The 26,048-nt window shown below is 45.2% G+C and overlaps 1 protein-coding gene and 1 pseudogene across 3 annotated transcripts in view; one reads left to right on the forward strand and one right to left on the reverse strand.

Moving 5' to 3' along the window:
* ppargc1b (peroxisome proliferator-activated receptor gamma, coactivator 1 beta) overlaps positions 1-26,048 on the forward strand; it is a 65,104-nt gene that overhangs the window by 30,522 nt on the left and 8,534 nt on the right. The window contains exons 1-4 of one of the 3 annotated variants that reach the window (XM_061834955.1): positions 16,827-17,124; positions 19,540-19,725; positions 19,944-20,150; positions 24,815-24,928. In XM_061834955.1, the coding sequence (XP_061690939.1) occupies positions 16,969-17,124; positions 19,540-19,725; positions 19,944-20,150; positions 24,815-24,928 (663 nt within the window). In that variant the 5' untranslated portion in view covers positions 16,827-16,968. Of the gene's footprint in view, positions 1-16,826; positions 17,125-17,276; positions 17,358-19,539; positions 19,726-19,943; positions 20,151-24,814; positions 24,929-26,048 lie in introns of those variants that run through there. The other 2 variants (XM_061834957.1, XM_061834956.1) reach the window with 2 other exon arrangements.
* LOC133509275 (5S ribosomal RNA) lies at positions 20,348-20,466 on the reverse strand (annotated as a pseudogene).

Below are 26,048 nucleotides of genomic sequence, written 5' to 3' on the forward strand. Positions count from 1 at the left end.
CTAAGGTTAATCAAACAGCTCGCTTAAGAGGTCAAAAGTTGAATAATTAATCCATAATGGACAGATTAAGTTTTTTTTTGTTCTGCATTTTAGCGAGAAGAACAGATGGCTAACGCTTAGCGGCGAATTGTTCGTGACGTGTCCTTGTCCTCGCTGGTGTCATCTCACATTTTCAACAAATATCACAAAGCGGCTGTGAAATTCAACACATCGCTTGCTAACAGGGTCTCTCTGTTCTTATTTAAAAACTTTATACAAAAAAAAAGAGGTCATACTTTGCTCTATAAAAGACAAACCTGTCTTCAGTGGAGTTATGAAGTATGTTTAAAGGGGGGGAAAAAAATGAAAGGATTAGGCCTCACATTTTTCTTAGAACCAGCATAAATAAGCATTAGCGTTAGCATACAAAGCCAAAGCCATAAAAGATGGTTTACAAGTCAAAGCCAACAGATAACATTCGACAAATTTAAGATAATCTGGCGGTTGTCTTGCTACGCTAGTAGTTTGACTTTAGCAAATGAAGCTAACGGTTAGCTAGAACCGTCCAGCCAAATAGTTGGAGCACTAGTTAGCTGTGTATCTAAAAGACTAGTCCCTGATTCTTTACTGGACAGCTCTCTTTATAGTACTACTAATAATAATAATATATTTTTTCAAACCACGCAAGGGCGAAGGGTAACATTTTTGTTGGTAATTGTTTCATTGGTTTGTAAATCAGCATTGACTTTCTGCTAAACTTACTTAAGCATCATTTAGCTACTGGTCGGTCAATTATTAGCTCAGTTAGCAATCAAAGCTAACACATACCCTCATATGTTTTAACTGGGCCGCTTTTATAAAACCACTTAGTTGTACCGGAAAACACGGATTAGCCGCGTAGCGCTCTCAAATAAGGCTCGCTAGGATTAGCGGGACAAAGCCACATTCAACCAATTCAGCTAATTATCAGTCATTTTTGCCGTGTCAGGTTTAAGTACGTCCACTTCCTGCTTGGGTGCTGAAAACTGCCAGTGAGGAAAACAACCCTGGAAATGTTCAAGAGCTTGCTTGCGCGATTGATTTTCTCAAAACATTTTGGGACTTTTGGGGCACACTCCAAGGAAGAAGCAATTAGGTTCTGGTCCCGATCCAAATTGTTGTGGAGGGCAACAATACTCGGGCACCTCCGCTAATGTTGTTTTCTCGGGTATTTGTTTGCCGGAAGGCATACAAAAACAAATTTATGGATTTTCACAAAACTTTGTGGAGTTTCAGGGCATGGCAAAGGAAGAAACCGTTCGAGGTTGGTGCTGATTCTGGATAACGTGGCGGATCCAGGCCCAAAAAAGATTGCACAAGAGTGCATTTTACGCCGTTTAGCAGTGAATAACACGTGAATCTTAATAACAAAATTCGTACTTGCAGATATTGATTCAAATTGGGATTTTTTTTGGGAGGGGTGAGGGGGTATCATTCCTCTTCTGATCTGATCTCTTAGTCAGGATAAAAATCATTTCAAATCATTGATCATTTTGACCGTGCCGGCTGGGGAATGATCTTAATCGGAGCAGAAACGCTGCACTTAAGTCGCTAATGGAGGCTAGCGCCAGAGGAGCGCGCGTATTATGTCGATCAGAACTCGGTTGGCATAACGAAGCGGACCGTGTACCGGCCGGCGTCTTTCGGTATGCAGGATCTGTGCGACTGCAGCTGTAATCACCGCAGCGCGGGCGTGTGCGTGTGACAGCTGTGCTTGTTTTTGCCGTTTCGGGTCTTCGCTGAGCCAAATGTCGACGCGGTTCTGAAGGAACCGGGTGCGCTGGGATTTGTCGTGCTGTAAAGTAGCGGCGCCTCATCATGCTATTGAGTGTTATTTATTTTCTATTATTTTTTTTGCATGTTTTGTCAGCCGGAAGGGGGCACTCGAGTGGAAAAGGTAATAGTGAAACCGGTGGAATATATGTGCCGAGGAAGTGACTTTTACCAGTCTGGCCTTGTTAGCGCTGCGCTAGCGTGATACTGCCACGTCTCAGTGACTTTTACTAGTATGTTTTTTTTTGTTTTTTTTTTACCGGCCCTTTCAGCGCGGCGACGCTAGCGTTAGCATTAGCGCGGCGGTGCTAGCTTTAAAATCTCTGGGTACTTTTTTTGTAAATATCTCTTGTTTCGATGTGGGTTTCAATGTGGGCACTTGCAGCTTTTACAGAGTATGTACCAAATGTTTTTTTTTTTTTTTAACCAGCCCTGTCAGCATGGCACTGGCGTTAGCATTAGCATTAGTGGAGCATCGCTAGCTTTTGCGTTAGCACGGCGGCACTAGCTTTAAACCAGGGGTCACCGACGCGGCGCCCGCGGGCGAACGGTAGCCCACGAGGACCATATAAGGCGCCCGCGAGGTATATTCTAAAAATACCGTAGAAAATACTTGTAATGTCATTTAATACAATAAATTCAGACAAAAATATTTTACGTACGCGTAATGAACTGAGTATGAAATTTGCCGCAAACAGGTCACGTAGCCCTTCGGATGATACCGTCTTTCTTTGTAAATATCTTGTGTTTCAATGTGAGGACCAGCCCTATCAGCGCGGCCCTCGTGTTAGCGTAAGCGTGGTGGCGTTAGCGTTAGCACGGCGGCGCTAGCTGTAAACTCTCTGTTTGCCGTCTTTCGTTGTAAATAAATGTGGGTTTCAATGTGGGGAATTGCGGCTTTTACACAGGTTCGGCTTGTGTATGTACCAAATGGTATTTCCTTTCCAAATGTACCGGGTGAGGCTTATAACCAGGTGCACTCCGTAGGCCGGGAATTACGGTACAGTCAGTGTATTTCTTGTACTACTCCTGTTAAAGCTACTTGATTTGTTCTATTTAGATGTTTTAGTCGAGTGAACTAAGTTCAAACAAAAATAGAAGAAAAACCACCCGCCTGGGTGTGCTACGCTGCCTGCTAGTGGCCTGGCATGTACACTGCAATCGCTTTTAATAACTCAACTTGCTAAGATGTTTTCGCCTGCGTTTGTCACATGTGGACGATTTCATTTTGGTGCCGTCGAAATGTAGCACGCTCGCGGCCGCGTTTTGATCCGGCGTGCGAGCGCTATGTTTACTTTTACAGTCGCCCCCCCCAGGTCTCGTTTCGCACGTGATATGTTTGGGAAAAGACTGCCGATGTTGTGTGTGTGTGTGTGTGTGTGTGTGAGAGAGAGACAGCTGTTTCACGCCACGTCCTTTTGACCTTCAACCTGTCACCCCAACACACAAACGCACACACACACACACACACACACACACACATAGCAACACATGTTTTGGCACCCCGGTCGTCTCCAGAAGAGCTCCACCCGTCCTGGCTGCGATAGAGTTTCAAAACAAACCTACCCCCACCCTCCAAACCTTTCTGGCACCATCTTTTCCCACCACGGTGTGTGTGTGTGTGTGTGTGCGTGTCGAGGGGGGGGGGGGGGGCGTTGTTTATTTACAGTGACACCCCCAAATATCTCTCGCAGATGCACGCACACACACGTGCACACGCACACACTGCTGTGTTCGGATTTGATAAAAAAAAAAATTCCCACACTTTTGTCATCATTTTTGTGTGTGTATGTGGAGATGGTTGTTTTTGGGGGGGTCTTTGATGTCGAGAAGTCGGGGGGGGGGGAGGTCTCATGAGATGTTGGGGGGGGGGGGGGGGGAACCCTCTGGAGAACCACAATGACGGCTTCCAAAAGGAACTTCCATATTTAGACGCGAAGTGAAGGGAAAGAAAAGTAAATCTCTCGGTCCGGTGCTTTGATCCGTCGGAGTCGGAGTTTCGAACCGTAACGGCAGTGCAGGTGTTCGATTCCCTTTTGCCTTTCAGACCCAAAGCGGGGCACGAGCGTGTCATCTTGACGCGGCATCACTTTTGGACAAAAAGGCACGCGTATCGAGTCTTGACTCTTTTTAAGTCCTCAACTTCTTTTGCGTCCTGCAAATCGCAACCGCAACGCATTTATTGTATTCATCATAATGTGAGGATTAATCAATCCTTAATGAATAAGTCTTTTTACATTTTTATTAATGTATGTCTTTTCAAGTGTTCTGTCATTGTGATGAGGTTTTTCATGAATTCATTAATACATTTTTGTCTTTGCAAATACCTTGTCCATCCATCCATCCATCCATTTTCTTTGGCGCTTATCCTCACGAGGGGTGCAGGAGCCTATCCCAGCTGTCAACGGGCAGGGGTACACCCTCAGCTGGTCGCCAGCCAATCGCAGGGCACATAGAGACAAACAACAGTCGCACTCACAATCACACCTATGGGCAATTTAGAGTCTCCAATTAATAACTATCTATCCATTTTCTTAGCCGCTTATCCTCACAAGGGATTCGCGGGCCGTGCTGGAGCCTACCCCAGCTGTCAACGGGCATGAGGCGGGGCAGAACCTGAACTGGTTGCCAGCCAATCGCAGGGCACATCGAGACAAACAACCGTTGCACTCACAATCACACCTATGGGCAATTTAGAGTTTCCAATTAATGTTGCATGTTTTTGGGAGGTGGGAGGAAACCGGAGTGGCCAGAGAAAACCCACGCAGGCACGGGGAGAACATGCAAACTCCACACAGGCGGGGCCGGGATCGAACCCGGGTCCTCGGAACTGTGAGGCCAACGCTTTACCAGCTGATCCACTTTTTTGCCGGAACGCACATAAAAACAAAATGCCAAATACCTTGTCATGAATTCATTTTCCCCTCTAAATATTCCATTTTGAAGTGTTTTATACGTTTCCACTTTGTATTAGTGTTAAAATTTCTGATATGATTATTTTGGACTTGTGTGTGTGTTTGGTGCTAAAATTGCAACATTTTAGACGCCATCACCCCCCCCCCCCCCCCGGCGGTTTTAAGTCGTGACCACCGCATCTTAGGTGCACGCGGATGAAATTACGATGGGGAGGAAGGGTGGAGCCCCACCTCCCGGCTAGCCTTGCGGAGGAGAGGAGGAGGAAGGATGGAGGACAAAGTGGAAAGAAAAGAAGAAGAAATGGTGTGTGCGTGCGTGCACGCGTGTCTCCGGGCCATTTCGATTAGTCACTGTGATGCAAGGGCCTAATCTGCCCGGATACAGTCCGTTCCATGTCCAGAAAAAAAAAAAAAAAAAAAGGTGGATAGGCATATCTCCTGTCCCTTTGATGCAAAATACATTTTCACGCAGTCGCTCGCCAACCCACACCTTTTACTACTTTCCATCTTGAGTACATCCCTCCATCCCATCTCAATAATACACGATAGCAACGTGCTAAAATGATAGAAATGAAACGTCAATGCACCCTTACATACACTCAGGTTATTGTTTTTTTTTCTTTTTTTTCTTTTATCAATAATGCATGAGTGATAATTCTTACGTGCTGTTTACTGTACCTTGCTGCCGATCTCTGAACTTGCTAAGTTCAACATTTTGGCCTGTTGGGCCTTGGACGCGGCGATTCTACGATCAGAGGTTTCGAGATGCTGGGATGGAACGAACCATTTCTCGAGGCGGGGGGGGGGGGTCGTTGGTTGACATTTCAACCAAGTTTAGTGTGGTTCTATGATTTTCTAGCTTGTTTGAAGAAGATATAAATGCGCTAAAAACGGCTACGGCCTTGGAGGTCATCTTTGTGATATGTAAAGATGAAGCAGGTGACTCAATTGCTTTTGCCAGCACGTAAAAAAATGAATTTGGATGATTATAAAATAAAAAGAGTCTATGAGGCAGTGTTATAACCCTTTAAATTATGGATATTTAAAAGCCTGCGATTGGCCGGCAACCAGTTCACTTACTCGCCTACTTCTGATACCTGGGATAGGCTTTGACGCTCCCGTGAACCTTGTGAGGATAAGCGGCCCAGAAAATGGATGCAGGCAAATAATGTAACAGTTCTTAAATGCATCTATTCTTTATCTTCTGTGATGAACAACTAATAATTCTGCTGAGCGCTTGTGTCGGTTCCTCCGTCGCCATGTTTATCTTTGTCTCCGTGTGGTATACCGCCCCCCTAGTGGCCGGAAGGAGCAGCATAATGACCATTGAATTCAAGCAAAAAAAAAAAAAAAAAAGTGAAGTTATTGTCATTCCTATACGTGCAAAATGGCATGCTAGCAAACAAACAGTTAATAAAGAGTTAATAAAGAGTTAATAGTTAATAAACATTCAAAAAATGTTGCATTTGCTATTGAACGCAAACGACATCAGGCCAACACAATCGGGCCGTCTTGGACAGGATTGGGACGGTGGAGAAGGGGGCTGATGGGAAATGTAGTCCCCTCGTCAAACAGGGCTTTCCACTCCTCCCTCCTCCCCACTCGTCTAACGTCTCACGTCGCTTATCTCGCTCTTTCCGAGAAATCCGACCCGCTGACCTTGACAAACTCCCCGTGCGTGCACGTGTGTGTGATTAGCATTTCGTGTACCACCGAAACATAATTCCTGTGTTTGTGTATTCCCAAAACATTTAAAAGCATATTCAGTCTTTATTTGCTTTTTTTGTGAAATTTCGTGCTCATGTGCCACTTTTGTGCATCTTCTGACTTTTTCATGGCAATATACCGTAATTTCCGGCCTACAGAGCGTACCTGATTATAAGCCTCACCCAGTACATCTGTAAAGGAAATACCATTTGGTACATACACAAGCCGCACCCGTGTAAAAGCCACAATTCCCCACATTGACAACCCACATTTAAACAGGAGATATTTACAAAGACGGCAAACAGAGAGTTTAAAGCGAGCGCCGCCGTGCTAACGCTAACGCTAGCGCCGCCGCGCTAACGCTAACGCTAGGGCCGCGCTGATAGGGCTGGTCCTCACAGTGAAACACGGGTTATGGGTTATGTGACTTGCGAAAATGGCAGCACCCCTGAAAATTTGTGATTGTCGGTAAAAATCTTAGGATTTAACATCACATTATCAAGACGGAGTACATATTCCGTGACCTATTGGATACATTGTTAGTGCAAACCACCGGAATTCCTCTTTAACACGTGAAACGACTCGACGGTAAGCGAAGCGACTTGAAATGGCAATTCCGTCAAGACGGAAATGGGAGCCGGCCCGCTCGTGAGTTTGCGCGCGGTCGCAAATAAGAAATAATTTACGCGCACATCTATTTACGCGAGAGCGTTGGGAGTCTGATTGGATGTGATTGAGTCCGGCCTAATCCTCATTGGCTTGCGTCAAGTGTAGGCGTGAGCGGCTGAGTGCTTTTCTATATTTAGCCCACGCAGGGGTCTCATGACTTGTTCTTGGCAGGCCGCCTCGGACTTGAGGAGCGTCTGCCGCGCACAGATGACCTCTCGCACACTCTCGCGCTGGGGGGAAAAAAAAAAAAAAAAAATCAATACGCGCGTGAGTCAATGGGAATTATCAAATTTCAAATGAATACTCTTGACGTTTTTTTTTTTTGTTTTTTTTACTTTCTCGCCTCAAGTAGTACACAGCAGGTCAAGGCTTGCGGATTCTGTCGTGTAAATCAACGATATCGACACACGCACGCAGTATGGCTGATATTGCTACGGTATATACCGTAATTTCCGGCCTATAAGCAGCGACATTTTTCACACGGTTTCACACTTGCCTTTTTCATACGCACATTTGTCAAATTTGCCGTATCGAAATTGTTTCAGTTGATTTGGAACAAACCAGCTAAAGTGCTGGTGCCTTTCACACGGATCAGGAAAACTCCGTGCGAAAGGGGTGCTCCCATAAGCGGATGACCTCTAAATGTTGCGTTGCTGGACGGCGACAACTGCCTTCAACGCAACAGGGCGGCAGAAGTGAGCGTCAGGTGTTAAACTTCACACCCCGGTCCCGGCATTACCTTTCACACGGGCGTCATCCGGGGCCTCCCAAGCCGGGAAATTGCCCCTCCATTCTGTGTCCGTGCCTCTCACACAGACAAGAAGTATAAGAGGTGTATTTATTTTTTTGGGGCGGCGCAATATCGGCGGGATGACTTTCGTCCGGCGCCGTGACAGCTCGGGAAGATGGAAAACGAGAACCAGAACAAGCCTGAGTGACGGATCTGCGGAGATGGCGGGAAGGGGGGAAAAAAAAAACCCATCCGAGGCTCGGGAATGAGACCGTCGCGGCTCGGCGGGTCGGGTGACGCCCGCCCGCCGAGGAAGGATCATCCTTGATGATCGAGCCGCCCGCCACTCTGTCAATCACACACCTGCGTCGTGGAAAAAGATCGGAACCTGCGTGAAAAATTCATAATACCATCTTGGACTTTTATGCACTTATAAGAGGTTTTAGTGGAAAGCGCAATTTCATTTTTTTTTTCTTTTTTTACATAACGCAGTGAGATGACGCATAAAGTGAAATGTTTATTTAAAAACATCAGGAAAAAAAATAACCCTGTTTAAGTCAAACGGGAAAGTGGTTCGTGAGTAGGTCTTGGAATCAAATAACAAAAATATGATAAAAATAACGATATTTACATAACAAGTCTTTTTTCTTTAGTAATAGTGCATACGGGTCATTTATTAGATTAATCGGATCAGTTATCAATAGGATAATCCATTCTAAAAACATCTTATAGTGACAGCACTGCTCGTTAAAAATGCATAAAAAATATGTAGAGTAGTTTCAAACATAGGGCCCGGGGGCCGAAACCAGCCCGCCACGGAGTCTGGTCTGGCCCGCATGTGAATTTGAAAAGTGAAAAATTGTGGTGGTGGGGATTAAAGCTTATGATGAGAGTTATTGTGCTCATGTAGAAAATTGAGTGGTAATAACTTCATAAATTAATCTTAAAGTGCAACACCAATACCATATATTTTCATTTCCAAGTACTTGTGAAGTTTTGTAGGTGTGGCCCCTTTGACAACAAATGCGGCTGCACGTGGCACCAGGGCTACGTGTTTGACACCCCTGCCGTTTTGTCCTGGCATTGGCATACTAATATATATATATGTATATATATATATATATATATATATATATATTATATATATATATATATATATATATGATACTGTGTGGTACTCGATCTGCCCTGCGATTGGCTAGCAACAAGTTCAGGGTGTACCCTGCGTCCTGCCCATTGACAGCCAGGATGGGCTCCAGCACTCCCCGCGACCCTTGTGAGGATAAGCGGCTAAGAAAATTGATGTATGGATGGATGGATGTACCAGTGGTTTCAAACATTGGGCCCAGGGGCCGAAACCAGCCCACCACTGAGTACGGTCTGGCCCGCACGGGAATTTGAAAACTGACAAAAATACATAAAACATTGTGGTGGTGGGGACTAAAGTTATGGTGATAATTATTATGCTCATGTAGAAAATTGAGTGGTAATAACATGTAGAACTTCGTGAATTAATTTTAAAGTGCAATACCGATACTAGATCTTTCATTTCCAAATACCTGTGCGGTTTAGTACCTTTACGATGCAATCAACTGACATTAGTTATGCACTCATGCAGATGATAAACTCAAGAAAACATTTCTAGAAATTTGAGGTTGTTTTGTTAGAAAAAATCTATCCATCAAGAGTTCCCTCACCACATAATAATCCAATAAATAAGGGGAGAATTTATTGTTATTATTAGGCTCAGATTTTCGCGGTGTGGCCCTTTTGACAACGAATTCGGCTGCATGTGGCCCCCGAGCTACGTGTTTGACACCCTTAGCATTTTGTCCTGGCGTTGGCATACTCATATAGAACGCTATCTTATAATAGAGGTGATGTTGTACTATATAAAGGCTTCACATTCAGTCGACACGTTTATGTCTAACGTTATCGTCTACTCAATATTAGCTTTCGCTCGGCCCAGAGAATCGATAGCGCTCGGACGTCGCGCCGAAGCACTTCCTGCCAAAGTGACCTCCAAGAAAGTGAGCCCGGGCGGGACGGCGGGGGTACGCGGTCATCTTGACGTGCGGCGATGGTGCGCGGTAATTACAGTCAAGCCGCTCTCTCATCACCATTCGTCAGCGCTTCACCTTCACGCGGCCTGGCGCGCTAGCACTGTAATACTGTATAAGTGTACGCGGAGAATTGAACACTTCCCTTTTATTTCCGCTGTAATGGAAGCAACTATCGGACTAGCAAGCATCGTAACGGTAATATACTGGAAAACTAGCTGCTGGGAAATATGGCGCTAAAATAAAAGCTGTTTCCTTCATTGGAATGAATGGAAACACCATTGATTGGTTACAGACGGTAAAAAAAATCTGCCTAAGCTAGCAATTTGGACTCTACTGACCAATTACGATAAAACTTGTTGATAATATCATCGTATCTGCCTCAGCGTGAAATTAGCATCAAGCTTGTGTGACCGCCGAGGCTAAAAGAACGATTTAATCTGGAACTCCAGGCGAATTTTAGGTAAGCAGCTAACTCGGGTTGCTGTAATTAGCTAGCTAGCACGGTTAAACGGCTCCTCTCGTGCAATCCTCGTTAGCGAATAAGATACGCTGCTGACGAGTGTCGTAATTAGCATAGGAGGACGAGGAGTAGTTTAGCATGCGGTACATCGACCAAGAACAGAGGAAAAGATGGGGAAGCCATGCTAACAGTTACGCGAATGTGAAGTTGAAAACGCCACTATATACTCCCGCAGTCGCTAACGCTGGATTGCATCACGTGACCAACTATTGTCGCAGCGTAGGTTGCCGCGCACACGTCCAAAAACGGCAGCTCTAACAGGGCGACTGAAAAAAAAAAACAACACTTAGCTAAATCACTGAGACGCGGCAGTAACGCAGCAGCAACACGCTAGCACGATGCTAACTCTAGCACGGCGCTAACCCTAGCACGGCGCTATTACTAGCGCGGTGCTGATGCGAGTACGGCGCTTACAGCGCTGGTTAAAAAAAAACCATACTGGTAAAAAAATCACTAAGACACGGCAGTAACACAGCAGCAACACGCTAGCACGATGCTAACTCTAGCACGGCGCTAACCCTAGCACGGCGCTATTACTAGCGCGGTGCTGATGCTAGTACGGCGCTTACAGCGCTGGTTAAAAAAAAAAAAACATATTGGTAAAAAAAATCACCGAGACACGGCAGTAACACAGCAGCAACACGCTAGCACAGCGCTAACACTAGCGCAGCGCTGACAGGGCCGGCAAAAAAAAACACAACAACATACCGGTAAAATTCATTTCCTCGGCACATACACTGTATATTCCACCGGTCTCACTTTTACCTTTTCCACTCGAGTGCCCTCTTGCGGCCGTTTGAAAAAAAAAATGCACAAATTAGCCGCAGCGTTGAAAGCGTGTGGAAAAAAGTCGGAAAATTATAGGCCGGAAATTTCGGTAAATCACATTAATCACTGGGGGAAAAAAAAACCATGATAACGTGTCGTCAACATTTGACCTGATTCAAATTCTTCTGAGCTGCACCGATTTTGCCTCACCTACATGAATAAAAAGCGCGATCTACAGGACAGTATTCAATTTTTGTCTCCTTTGACCTTGCGCGGCCGCGCTGCTGTCTTTCAAGTGTGTTCGCGTGTAGTGTAGCGCGTCTGACCTCACGTGACACCGCACCAACCGCGTGTATCGGATTTCCCCCCACACTCGTGGATCAATAAAGACCCTCATTAATGGACAGGGCGCGTTGGCGTTAAGGTCACATGACGTGTCCATTCCGTTCCCTATTTGAAGTGCGAATATTGTTATTATATTACAGTGGCCGCGTTTAGCCGTGGAGCCTTTTTTTTTTCCCACGTCGTACTAGCGGCTATCAGTTTCTGGGGTGACGCATTGCAGCGTTGACATCAAGACGGATGCGCACGTGCAAGTTTTTGAATAGCAACCAACGACGTAGAATTTAAAAACTAGACTGCGCGCACTCTGCATCCAACAATGGTTCCGCCATTGCTCAACAGGCTCTGACTTCCGGTCAGGGCAAAAAGCACGGTAAACAATACCCACATTGTTATGGAAAACGATGCGATAACTCTATAAACATTAGAATTCCCGGCCTGGAGAGCAGAGCGCACCTGGTTACAAGCCTCACCGGGTACATTTGTAAAGGAAATACCATTTGGTATGTACATACGCCGCACCTGTGTAAAAGCCGCCAATGCCCACATTGAAACACAAGATAGTTACAAAGACGGTACACAGAAAGAGTTTAACGGTAGTGCCAAAGCTAGTGCTGTGCTAATGCTAGCATTGCGCTAACGCTAGCTCCGCGATAAAGCTAGTGCTAACGCTAGCGCCGTGCTAAAACTAGTGCTAACGCTAGCGCAATGCAAAAGCTAGCACTAACACTAGTGCCGCGCTAAAGCTAGTGCTGCACTAATGCTAAATATCACTGAGACACGCCAGTAACACACATCTATTCCACCGGTCTCACTCTTACCTTTTCAAAGAAAGACAGTACATAGAAAGAGTTTATAGCCAGCACGCCGCTAGCGCTAGAGCTAACAGGGCCAGTTAAAATAAAACTTACTGGTAAATATCACTGAGACACGCCAGTAACACAGCGCTAACGCTAGCACAGTGCTAACAGGGCCAGTAAAAGTCACTTCCTCGGCACATATATTCCACCGGTCTCACTCTTACCTTTTCCGCTCGTGTGCCCCCCTTGCGGCCGTTAGAAAAAAAAATGCACAAATTTGCCGCGTCACCGCATAAACCGCAGGGTTGAATGCGTGTGGAAAAAAGTCACGGCTTATAGGCCGGAAATTACGGTACTGTGGTTTACACATTTATTCTAATAATAATGATAATAATTATGAAGGTTAAACGGAAACCCACTTACCTGTGAAAAGTTACTTCTTTGCGATCGCACGCACGGTTTTGACAGCTAACAGCGCAACAAGAAATAATCATATTGACAACAAAAAAGCTATACCTAACATATTCCAATATTATATTTCAGAATATACAATTGTAAAGATATCAAATGATGTCAACTTTCAGTGAAATATTAGCCAAAGCATTGTTTTGCCCTGACCGGAAGTGGAAGCCAAATTACCGCGTGAAAGGGGTCATAGGTTGCTTACAACAGATACCGCCGCAAGACGAACCCGGGCATGGATGAATCGGTTGTAGGCCTCCAGACCTTTGTAATTCTTTAGTTGGTCCACGGTACAAGCGCTTGTCGACAAGAGGAGATAGTTGACGATGTCTGGATAAGTTACCGACGCCCACTGTTCGAAATTCTTGCGCCGTTCGTGTTTCTCCAAGGCATATTGTCGATCCAAGCGCAGCTCTTGCCGTAACGGTTTCTTGACACAACATCTCGCGAGCCCCCGATAACTTTCCAAAGTCTTTTTTCGCCGTCACGCGTCACTTTTAACAGTCGTACGAACATTTGTTTAACTCCCGTCTGTATGCAAAAGCCATAGAGCGAACGGCGCGTCGGGAGAGTGAACCCATCCAACATGGCCGCGTGCCCCGGATGTAGTCACGTGGTCGAAAACAGTCTGTTGTGCATCTGAAAAAAGCAAAAAGAAAAAAAGCATCTTATAAATCTAAAAATGCCAATTTAAGTCGTGCCATCTCATTAGCACGTTAGCTTATCATCTGAATTCAAACATCCGCGAACAGCGGCCGTCTTCCGGTCTCCGTCAAAGCGAGGCGCCCCCTGGAGAAGAAGGCGTATAAATGTAGCGGAGGGGCCGGTCGGCCATTTCACGCCGCCGCTTTTCTTTTAGCGCAGTTAGCGCTCCTGCGTGCAGGCAGGCCTTCTATTAATAGCTCGGCTTTTCATGCACCGTCGTCCCGGCAGCCTCGCTCTTTTTTTTTTTTCCGCTTTATTATTTTTTTTTTTTTTCCGCTGTTACTAAGAGCGGAGCTTGACCACACATGGAAGTCAAGACACTTTCTGCTAATAATACACAAGCAGCTTTTGGACGTCGTCGGTCGGAGGCTAGGAACTGTGGATGAGTTTTTTTTTTACTATGTGAATTGTTCGTAGTCGCTCTGTTCATTTCTATTGTGCGATGTGGTTTTATTTTGGCGGGGGGGGGGGGGGAATAAAATTATGACCAAGCCTCCGGTGGAATTTATAACCGGTGAGACGAATAATTGCATTTACTATAGACAGTAACTTTACAACGGTTCCTTGATGTACGTGTTGTGTGACTTTTTATTATTTTAGGTAATTCCCCAAAAAAATGAAGCTTCAAAATATTAATTACCACTCCTAGTTCAAGTTTACTCTCAAATTACACGATGTGTATTTAAAACAACCAAACTATTTCTTAAGAATTACCAGCTAGCTTAATGATCCCATGCAATTATCCATTATCCAAGCCGCTTCACAAGGGTCACGCGAAAGCCCGAGCCTATGCCAGCTAGCTTCGTCGCAGGGCACCGTCACCGAGCGGGAATCGATCCCACGCTGCCTGCACCAAAGGCAGGCGTGGGTACCACTACACCATCAGTGACGCATGTAATTATAATATTTGACAATTTTTTTCCATAATAAAAATAAACTCTACTTAACCTAAAATGTAACTCCAAAAAAAGGGGAGGAGGGTTGAATCAATAAAACCGATATTACAATGAATCAAATGTAGCATGCCGTACCTCTACTGTACATTACTGTAGATTTATGTTTAAAATGTTTTTATTCGGCTATTATTATTAAACACAAGTCTAACGAGAGAGTTTATTCTGCTTTGTTCTTTACAAAAAGATGACCGATATCACAACGTCTTACCGAGTCACTTACAGTCGTAGTGGCGATTCGAAACGATTCGATTCTTTACTGCACAGGTGTCAAACTCAAGGCCCCGGGGTCCAGATCTGGCCCGCCACGGAATTTCATGCGGCCCGCGAAGGCAAATCACGCGCGCCGACTTCTGTGATTCTTGCTAAAAATCTGTACCAAGATTTAAAATTTCATGTATAAATATGATGAGGCGATTTAAAGATTTTTTTTATGGTTTCACAGTTATAACGGCGCGCCGAGGGAAACGTGACAATAAATGAGTTTGACACCGCCGCTTTCGAGTATTTTTATTTCTGTGAGTGTACCGCACTCGACTATGTGTACTTATTACTTATTATGTGAACGTCCGTGTATTTAATCGTCATACCGGTGCATTTAACCCTTCTGAACTCAAATTTTCCCTGGAACCGTTTCAATCACATCAACGGTATCATTCGTGTTGCATATTATTTGAATGGCCGTTTGCATAATCTGCCTTTTAATTTTTTCACTTCCTCCTAATGACCCAGTTAAATTCTCATATCAGGCGCTTAACGACACACTGACAAATTTCTTCATTCAACGGCCGCCATTATTTTTGGAGGAAGACGTTAAGGCCCGGGAACAATAAGCCGCCATTTATGTTTGCGCCTCTCCAAACGCTCGCTGTGGGCGGGCACCGCGAGGTGCTCCTCGACGCGCTTCCGGAATAATCACGGCGTGAACTTTGACTGACCTCCCCTGCGGCGGGATGGCGGGCGGGAGCGCTCTTCCCGGGAAAAGAGACGTACCCGAATGGCGGCTGCTTGCGGATCGTGGGGACTGATGCGCGGCTTGAACGTCGACTCCCGAATACAGAAGAAACTAGAAACTTGTTTTCCAGTCATAGTTAATGAATACGAGTTTGGAGTCATTTATTTAAATATTGGTATTTGTATCGAATACTAGCTAAAAAGATCCGGCAAAGGTTAACGTGTGGCCGAACGCGCTTCCGCGTTCACGAGCCGTCAACCCCGGCACTATGTGGGATTTATTCCTGATTGAGAACCGATCCAGCAACAAAGTATTCCTATGTGTCCAGATTTTTATACGCTTTCAAACTTCCGTGTGAATCTCGACGACTTACTCGCCAGATCCAAGTGTAGATCCAGTTGTCCAAGACAAGTGCAAGTGGGTTAACAGTCCAATTTCTTATCAGCGAAAACATCGACTTGGGCGTTAAATACGGGTCCTCTATGCCGAGTTTTTCTAATTTTTACACAAATCTTCGTTTATTTTCACCTTCGAAAGGTCTAACAGTATCGGACAAGACTCTGGACGTCGTGCTACAAGACGTATTTCCGTGTCGTCTCCAACCGACTTAGCATTGAGCAATGCTTAGCTTGACCTGCAATATGGCGACGTAAACAAAAGTCATGTGATTGTTTTTTTGACGCAGGTGCACCAGCTCATTAGCTGCCCACTCCAGTGATAGACGCACCACCTTTGAGATCAACTCATACGAATGCGTCCATCCATTTTCCATGTCGCTTATCCTCACAAGGGTCCCACGGAGTGCTGGAACCTATCCCAGCTGGCAGGAGGCTGGGTACACCCTGAACTGGTTGCCAGCCAATCGCAGGGCACATGGAGACAGACAAAAGCGGCACTCACGATCACACCTAGGGGCAATTTAGAATCCATCCATCTATTTTCTTTGCCGCTTATCCTCATGAGGGTCGTGGGACTGCTGGAGCCTATCCCAGCTGTCAACGGGCAGGAGGCGGGGTTACACCCTGAACAGGTTGCCAGTCAATCACAGGGTACACGGAGACAGACAACAGCGGCACTCACGATCACACCTAGGGGCAATTTAGAATCCATCCATCCATTTTCTTTGCCGCTTATCCTCACAAGGGTCGCGGGGAGTGCTGGAGCCTATCCCAGCTATCAACGGGCAGGAGGCGGGGTTACACCCTGAACAGGTTGCCAGCCAATCGCAGGACACACATAGACAGACAGCGGCACTCGCAATCACAATTTAGAATCCATCCATTTTGACAATAAATGGTACTTTATAATCACTGATGTGCAGCAAAAAAAAAAAACAACAACCTCCTGAATAATTCCCGAAAGAATGCGTGTGGATGGCGTGGAGGAAGGACCACTGGTGGACCAATCGGATTTGTGTGCTGGTTTGAATAAGATTGCGGAGGTCCGCGCTCCACTTTCGGGCTCGGATGCGCACTTTGTGAGGATAAAGAAGGAGGAAGAGGAGGAGGAGGAGGGTGTGGCTGGCCAGCGAGAGCTGAGGGCGCACGTGAGCGAGCTGTGGTGTGACGCGCATGCTAAGAGAGTGAAAATGCGCAAGCATACACCTGCACGAGCAGCTGGAGAGGAAGCAGCGGGAGTGCCCGATGGAAAGTGCCCCCCCCCCCCTTTCCTCTTTACTAGCGAGTCACGACCCCCCCGTTCGTCCCTTTACCTTCCTAATGCGCACGGTTACGGTGCAGCACAGGTACATTTGAGTCATTTTAAACCCAAAAAGGCCGACTTCTTAACTTCTCGAGGCCTTTTTTTTTTTTTTTTTTTTTGGTGAGTTTTGCATGTGAGTTACACGTCTACCGGATTTCATGGCTTCGGGGTTTGAATTTAAAATTGATTTTCCCACTTGACCCGAAAACGGGTGACTTATTTTGTCGAGTGTCTGTTATGGTAGCCATAGCAGTGATCTTAGCAGTATTTGTCAAGGTGAGCGATGTTATGGCAGCTAAGTACAGTTATAATATTTTACAAACTTGCTATATTGATATAAAATCGCTACTCGGTCCACAACGTAGGTCATATATCCAGGCAGATTAAAAACGTTAGCCAAATTAGTCACGCTAGTATAATTCAAAACTTCCCATTGTTATTTTTCTTCATCATAGAACACATAGCGTAAATTGGTACAATTAGCATGCTAGCTAATTTGCGACGCTGGTGAAGGTTAGCTACGTCGCTGTTGTTAGCTTCATTAGTTAGCATAGTGATGTTAGCAATGTTTAAGCGTTAGCCATCCTACTGTAGTTAGCCGCATATTAGCATACTTTGCTCCATCCGCACAATTACCGCATTAGTTAAAGTAACACCACTAGAAAAGTTTAGCTACATTGATGTTAGCATCATCAGTAAGGTTAGTAATGTTAGCAATGTTGAACCATTAGCCATCCTACTGTAGTTCGCCACATATTAGCCTACTTTGCTCCATTTGTACGATTACCCTTTCAGTAAAAATAATGGGAAAATAATAGGAAAGTTTAGCTACATCATTGCTGTTAGCTTCATCAGTAAGGTTAGTGATATCAGCAATGTTTAACCATTAGCCGTTGTACTGTAGTTAGCCACATATTAGCATACTTTGCTCCATTTGTACAATTACCATTTCAGTAAAAATAACAGGAAAATAATAGGAAAGTTTAGCTACATCATTGTTGTTAGCTTCATCAATTAGGTTAGCGACAGAAATATTTGTAGCTTTGGCTATGCCACTGTAGTTAGAATAATATTATGAAATTTAGCTCTGCTATTCAACTTAGTATATTTGTTTTTCATCAACAGAAGTCATTTAGTTAGCCATATCAGTTAGCACATCACTTGAGCAAAAAAATGTCATTAATCATCAGTGAGGTTATCAAAGTCATTAACCAAAGTTTGTAAACATTGTAGTTAGCCACATTGTAGCACACTTAGCTCCATAAGTAAGGTTTCTGCATCACCAGCTTTAGCGGCCATGCTACTTTACCTCAGTCGACGCCATTGTAGTTGGTTTTGTCTGTTAGCGACAACAGTAACTGAAACAACGTTGAGATCATTTGCCGTTGTTGTTCCCCGGATCTTATAACTGCGGTTTGTGTTGCGTGTTTGGTGTCTTTTTAAAGGAACAGGTTCAGTCACAATCTTTATTGTTCTTCCAGACATGTTCTCAACTGGCGTACAATAGCACACTCATCTTGTTGTTGTCTACGGAAACACAACAATGCCGACAGTGTTTCACATAGAGACGCCACAATTGTAATTCAAACTGTTGTCGCGTCACGACTTCCATTCTCATGGTGTTATTCAATGTCTCCAGTGGTGCACGCTCACTTCCTCCCACCGTGCCACAGACTCTGCTTCCTTTTTTTGTAACGCGGCGCCGCATGTGCGTGTGTGTCATAGCTGTTTCTGACTAGCGACCGCGAGGGTTGTTAGCTTCCCGTCTGGAAAATCACTCCAGCCACACCAGCAAGATATCGCTAATTCCGGTCTCGATGTCTAAATCACGTCACGGGTCTGTGAAAGGCAAAGGGTCTTCAAATTTTTGGGGGGTCTGGTGGTCAGTGGGTTGTATTTTATCACCTTCACCAAGAGAGAACATTATAGCACCTTTCACGCTGGCTGCCGTCAAAGTGAAATTTTTCACATTTTTTTCGTGTGTGTGTGTGAATGTTACAGACCAGGATTGGCGGGTTTGAAGTCGTAATCACCCCCGTAAATTTCTTGGCTTTGAACCTGTTTTTTTTTTTTTTTTTTTTATCCCGTAGGTTTTTCCAGCTCTTTCTACTATGTTATTGCGCTGTTGTGAAAGGTACTTGCATGAAATGGGGGTGTAGAGACCCTTGGGGTTGGAGTGGACGATTAAGGTAATTTTTCCAGGTAGCGGGTATGTGCGAATGGTACCAAACTGGACCTGTCCCTTTTTTACGTTTATTTTTCACATCACTGTTCTCTGTGTGAAAGGTATGTGGGGGGCCTTTGCAGTTGCCCTGTGACTTTTCAGACACCTGTTTGGTAACCAGCTGCTGGCGCTAACGCCATACCGCTATCTGATATCGTGATTCCGCATCCTCGTGAGAAAATGTTCATCGTAGAATACCCTGACCTGACCCTTTGCGGTTTTTTTTTTTTTTAGTATGGGGAGGAGGAGGTGTGCTCAGATCGACTGGACAGCGATTTTGCCGACATCGACCTCTCGCAGCTGGACACCAGCGACTTCGACAGCGTCAACTGTCTCGGCGAACTGCAGTGGTGCAGCGACCAGGCGGCCGGCGCCTCGCCCGCCTCCATCCGATACAGCACACCCGATGAGCTCTTTGAGGTGAGCCGGCAGACATTTTGTCCTCGGGGCTTCTCAGCCGGCGCCCACAGACCAAAATGGCCGACTAATGTGCGTTTGACAGCGTAGGTTTCATTTGTGCATTCAGTCACGATGGACGTACGGCATGTGCCAGATTTCCATCCGATGTCATTGATTGTTGATGCGCTTGCGTTACAGTGTTAACAGGAAATTGAAGAGTGTTTTCTGGTGGGTTCCAGATCGAAGAGGAGAACGCGGCACTGCTGGCCGCTCTGACCGACAGCCTGGACGGGATGGTGGACGCCGAGGTGGGCGGCCTGTCCGTCTTCCCCGCCCTGGAGGAGGAAGAGCCCGAGCAGGACACGGAAGACCAGGACCATCTCCGTCACCTTTCTGCCGGCACAAACCACTTCAAACGCTCACAGGACCCGGAGGACCCCTCTCTGGTAAGACCACTTGCGCTTCCTGGGTCATTCTCTCAACTTCCTGTAGTGACTGTTCTACTCTTTAGTGTCATGTCTGACAACTATCTGTACAACTCTCTTAACTTCCTGTACTTCTGCTTTTCCTTTCGGCTTGTCCCGTTCATCTCAGATGAACGCATATATTTGTTTGGTACAGTTTTACGCCGGATGCGCTTCCGAGCTTACAGTTCCCGCCATTACCGGGCGGTCTCCCATCCAAGTACTAAACAGGGCCAAACCCGCTTAGCTTCCGAGATCTGACGAAATCGGGCGTTCTCAGGGTAGCATGGCCGTAAACCCTTAAATTCCTGTACTAAATTCTCTAGTTCTAGTCTTGATTCTGCACTTCCTGCTCCGTCCTCAACAAGTTCCTGTACTACTCTCTCTCTCACGTAAATAATAATGCAATTATTTGATATAGTGTCTTTCGTGAAACCAAAGGACACTTTCCAGAAAGACAATCTCAACCAAAGACACAATGGAAGAACCAAACTTGGTGCCAAAGTCCGTGTTGTCTCGGCGCGGATTTGAAAATGTCTTATATCGGCGACCGCCCAATGGCTTCAGGAAGAGTGTACGACCAGTCGGTGATATCCAGTCGAAGGCTCCGTCCCCGAAGTTTTATCTGCTGGAGCGAAGAGACTTAGACTCAGTCGAACGCAGGTTCCCTAGAAGTGACTGATTAAATCTGACAGGTATTGTGAGGCGAGGCTGCGTTGAGCTTTGTAAATTAGGAGAAGCGGCTTATATGTGACCGAATGTACTACTCTCCTAACTTCCTTTCTCGGTACAGTACATTCTTTACTTCCTGTACTAATAGTTACTCACTGTCCTCGTCGTGTGTCTTTCTTAGCTTTGTGTGACTTTTATTTCATGTGTAAACGTCAATTCCAATTAATATGGAACAGTTCTTTCTCTTACCCCGGATAAATCCACATCAGTGTGCGTGGTGTCGCAGCACCCGGGTACTAGTTTGTTTTCCACCGGCGTGCACCCCCTTATTCACTTTTCACGTTATTGTAGGATGCTTCAGCGGACCGCCCCCTACTCTCCTGATCCCCCCCACCCCCCCACCCCCGGCCCTTCTGTTATTCTCCAAAGTCCAAAGACTTACGGGAATCTAACTTTGTTTGTCTGGTCCTGCACCTGAGCAACCCTGTGTATGCTAAATATCCTGCACCTTGATAGACTCCAGATTCAATGTTCACACATTCTTGAAGATGGAGTTGAACTCATCAGTTACTAAAGCTTGAAGGACCTTTTTGTGTGTGTAGTGTGTGCTGGAGCTGGACTACAAAGATGCTTTTGTTCCAGATGGCTAGACCGTAAATTTTCACCCGGCTTCGCCGTTTGCAAGGAGGCGTTTTTATCAAACTCCTGAATTTGGACAAAGTCGTGCTGATTTTGAAAGATTTTCAGACTAAGTGGGATTTTCTGAATAGCTGAAGGGGTAGTGGTGCGTGTGAAAACTCTATTTGGGTGTTGAAGGGGCCAAAACGGTTTTCAAAGGTTGCTTTACGATGCAAAATCGACAATGCCGTATGCTTTTTCAGGCCTTCTTTTAATTTATTTCTGTTACGTAGCATTGGGAAGTAGCCAACTCTTATCAAGGAGTTACAGTAGTTCCTGGCCTACAGAGCGCACCTGATTATAAGCTTCACCCAGTACATTTGTAAAGGAAACACCATTCGGTACATACGTAAGCTGCACCTGTGTAAAAACCGCAAGTGCCCACATTGAAACACAAGATATTTACGAAGACTGTACACAGAAAGAGTTTAACGCTAGCACCGTGCTAAAGCTAGTGCTAAAGCTAGCGCCACAGAAAGCGTTTTCTAAGTTTTAATACCTTAGCTTAGGTTAACATAGCAACAACACGGTAGCACGAACAGGGCTGGTTTTAAAAAAAAAAAAAAAAAAAAAAGCTGCGCTAGCAACATGGTAGCACACCACTAACAGGGCCAGTTAAAAGAGACGCGGCAGTAACACAGCAGCAACCGCTAGCGCGGTGCTAACGCTAGCGTGGGGCTACAGGGCTGGTTAAAAAAAAAAAACATACTGGTAAAAAACACCGAGACATGGGAGTAACACAGCAGCAACACGCTAGCAAAGCACTAAAGCTAGCGCAGCACTAACATGGCCGGTTTGGAAAAAAAAAAAAAAAGTTAAAACATACCGGTAAAAGTCACTTCCTCGGCACATATATTCCACCGGCCTCACTCTTACATTTTCCACTGGAGTGCCCCCTTGCGGTCGCAAGAAAAAAAATGCACAAATTAGCCGCATCACCGCATGAACCGCAGGGTTGAAAGCGTGTGGAAAAACTTTGCGGTTTACAGGTCGGAAATTACGGTACTTTGCATTCTGATGTCTTATACCAGAGCAGGTAATATGCTAACTATTTTTTTTGTGTGTGGGGGAGGTTTAAGTGTTGAGGATAGGGGTGCTAAGGTTCCATTATTTACTCCTAAAACAACGAGTCTCACGCTGATGTTTTCTTTGTGTTTTGACCAAAAACAAGTGCACCCCTGTCCTTGCCCTTGGGTGACATTCACGAGTCAGCGGTCCAAAAGACAAGCGTAAGCGAGCCGGTTAATCACTTATGTGAGAGGGGAAAAACAGGAAGCAAGAGAGAAAATGATTAAAAGCCAAAGTCACAATGTTGGAAAGCTACCACACACAAAAAAAAGTCCTTCATTGAGCCAACTTCAAGAACAGAAACAAGTTGGAGGGGGAGAATGTATTTGAAAATAAAATCGGTTTCAAGATGATTATGCGGCAAGATCACAAAGTCAGTAGTCCTGCAGCCTCGAGGGCGCTGGTTCCCTCTGCTGCCATGAATGTGAACTACAGTTGCCACCCACGTGCCAATCAGTCCAATCTCAATGAGCTCGAATGAATATTAAGTTATTTCCAATACAAATCGTAAGCGTGAAATGTGGTGATAAATGAAGTATGACATCAGTCGAACGCAATTGATGTTTATGAGCCAGTTTTATTGGTGGATTTGATTGATTGAACTTAGCCGTCTTTACCCAATTTACGAGTTGTTCATTGCTGGCAGGAAGGTTGCTCGGTAGGAATGTATGAATGAAGGTAAAGAGGGCGGTATGGAGGTCGGTAAGTAACTAGGTATCTAGCAAGGTGGGTAAGTCGACCAGTTTTTGCACTGGGTCAAGAACCATCTTCGCCAACGCGGCTAAACATTACAAAAATCTCCTAGCCATACTTATTTGTAGTTAGCCACAACATCACGAGTGTTTGTGTATGTATGCTAAACCGTTAGCCACACTTAGCCGCTGGTCGTCTCTGTAGAACCAATGAGCATTTAGCAACGGTGGGCCAGTTACTAGTTCACACGGGCTTGATTGTAAAGGCTCGGGGGACAAGGCCTTCATTGATGCGTCCTCGGAAGTCATCCAGAGTGGAGCAGACTGTGTTTGAGAGGCCCAGGTCACTTCCGTACGCTACCGGATGCTTGCGGGAGGGGTTGCACGTGCCCCACACTTGTACGGACCTTCAGGCTCCTCTAGTATTCTCAATTGAAGCTTCCTCTTCCTCCTCCTTCTCAAAGTAACCCTCTCAGGCAAGTTGGCTGGCCCACAAAGTGTTGAAAGGTGGCCAGGTCGCTGCCTTGACCCACAAAGCTCTTCTTCTGTGGTCTAGCCAAACTCTGTTGGTTGCTCATGTTGTACTAATTGAGGCAAGGACACTCGTAGGCAGACAGGACAGTGAATTAAGATCAGACCAAGATTTTTACCCAAGAAACACCAGACTGAAACCAGTCTTAGACCTGAATGCAACAACAATAGAACCAGATTTATCCCAGATGAGAACCAGCTCCGACCAGACTACAACTAAACCAATAAAAGACTATAACCATAACAAGACCACCACGGGACTAAAACCATCCTATAATCATACTGGTGCGAAAATAGTAACAATCAAGTGCCAGACAACTACCAGACTAAAACCTGACTGCAAATATAGTTGAGTCAACGAGACTGGTCCAGAATAATACCAGACTATCAACAGACTGATACCGGACTTTTACGTGACTAGCTAGGATCAGACTTTGGACAGCGTAGTAGTAGAGGAGAACCAGACTATTAACAGACTCAATTCAAGTTTGAACCACTCCATCACAAGATTAGTACCAGACTAGTATTGGAAAAAAATAGCCAAACCGGACAGACGAATACCATATTTGAACCAAGATAGATTTATGTTAGCACGAGGTTGGAACTAAATTAGCATCAACTTAAAGCAAGACCAGTATGAGAGTAATACGAAAAAATTGAATTGGATTAGTACTCTGCTCGAACCAGCCTAGTACAAGACTAGAACTAGACTAGTACTAGACTTGTGCCAAACTCATACCAGGGTTTTACCAGACAAGTACCAAACTGTAGCAGGCACCAACCCCCAGGGAGCAAACAGAGCTTCAGATTTAATTCTGGGATTTTCACCCTAATCCGGTATCATTTGATATGTCTGTCATGAAGCCAGACATCCCCCCGCCGATGAATATGATGAGGATGACGACGATCACGTGAAGACCTAGTTCTAGTAGACACATAGTTGCTCTACGGTGTTATGTCCAACCGATCAAATAGTCTGATAGCGCCTTTGTCTTGTGTTACCAGTTGAAGATCCTGCTGCTCACTCCGCCCAATGTGCCTGCGGGTAAAGATGGCGTCCACGGGCATCGCCACAGCAACAGAGGATTGCACCAGCGGACAGTCCGACCCCCGGTGAAGGTGAGGAAAATAGATTTGAAATAAAATATAGCCTGACAAGATCCAGGATAGAACCAAATTTCTTCCAGAGTAGGACCAGAGTAGTATCAGCATAGTACCATATTAGAACGAAGCTAGTTCCAGAGAAGCAGAGTAGACCCGGACAAGTACTTTAAGAGTACTCGATTGGCATCTGATTCAAACCAGACTAGCACCAAGGTAGTATTAGTACTGCAAAACTAGACAAGAGTAAACTAAAACCAGATTTGAGGCAGAGTAATACCATAGTTGGCCAGACTAAAACCAGACCAATACTAGACTAGACCCAGAATAGTCCCAGACTGATATCTGATTAGAACCAGTTAAAGACTAGCACCTCACAACTCAGACTAAATCAGTGTAAGACACTGTAGTAATACCAGACAAGTCCAAGATTAAAACAACACTAAAATGAGGCCAGTACCTGAGTATTACCTGACTACAACCACACGAAGACCAGACTCAAGCATAAGGGATCAGACTAATACCAAAATATAACAAAATGGTTTTGTTGATGCCAATTAACGTATAACATAAATTGCACTTGTTTACAATTCTTTTATTTATAGAGACCTTCATTCATTCTTTCATGTACCGTTCCGCTTATCCTCATTTGGGTTACAGGAACTAAAAAGACATCTAAGGACTACCACATTTACTCGTTGAGTCAGTGATACAAATTATGTTCAGAGATATTTGCTTTTTTTTTTTTTCTTTTGAAGTGATACTTCCTCTTTGTTGTTGTTGTTATCAGACTAGCCCTCCGTCCATTTTCTGTGACACCTACTATCCTCACAAGGGTCGCTGGAGCGCTGGATCTTATCCCAGCTATCTTTGGGCAGGAGGGTGGGTGGGGAGTACACTCTGAACTGGTTGCCAGCCAATCTCAGGGCATATAGAAATTCTATAAAATCATTTGTATGGGCAGAATTTTGGCAACATTGCTTTGCAGTTCATTGTGTTTTTTCCCGTGCCGAGCAACGTGAAACGACGGAGAGTTAACTGAAAGTGTCCTTTTGAATTCCAAACGCAGTCAAACTGAACATGTGACGGATTTCTTTGCCCGCTTTTCAATTGCGCTCTTCAGTCACCAGGAACATCA

Source organism: Syngnathoides biaculeatus, chromosome 11 (assembly GCF_019802595.1).
Source record: "Syngnathoides biaculeatus isolate LvHL_M chromosome 11, ASM1980259v1, whole genome shotgun sequence".
NCBI classification, from domain to species: domain Eukaryota; kingdom Metazoa; phylum Chordata; class Actinopteri; order Syngnathiformes; family Syngnathidae; genus Syngnathoides; species Syngnathoides biaculeatus.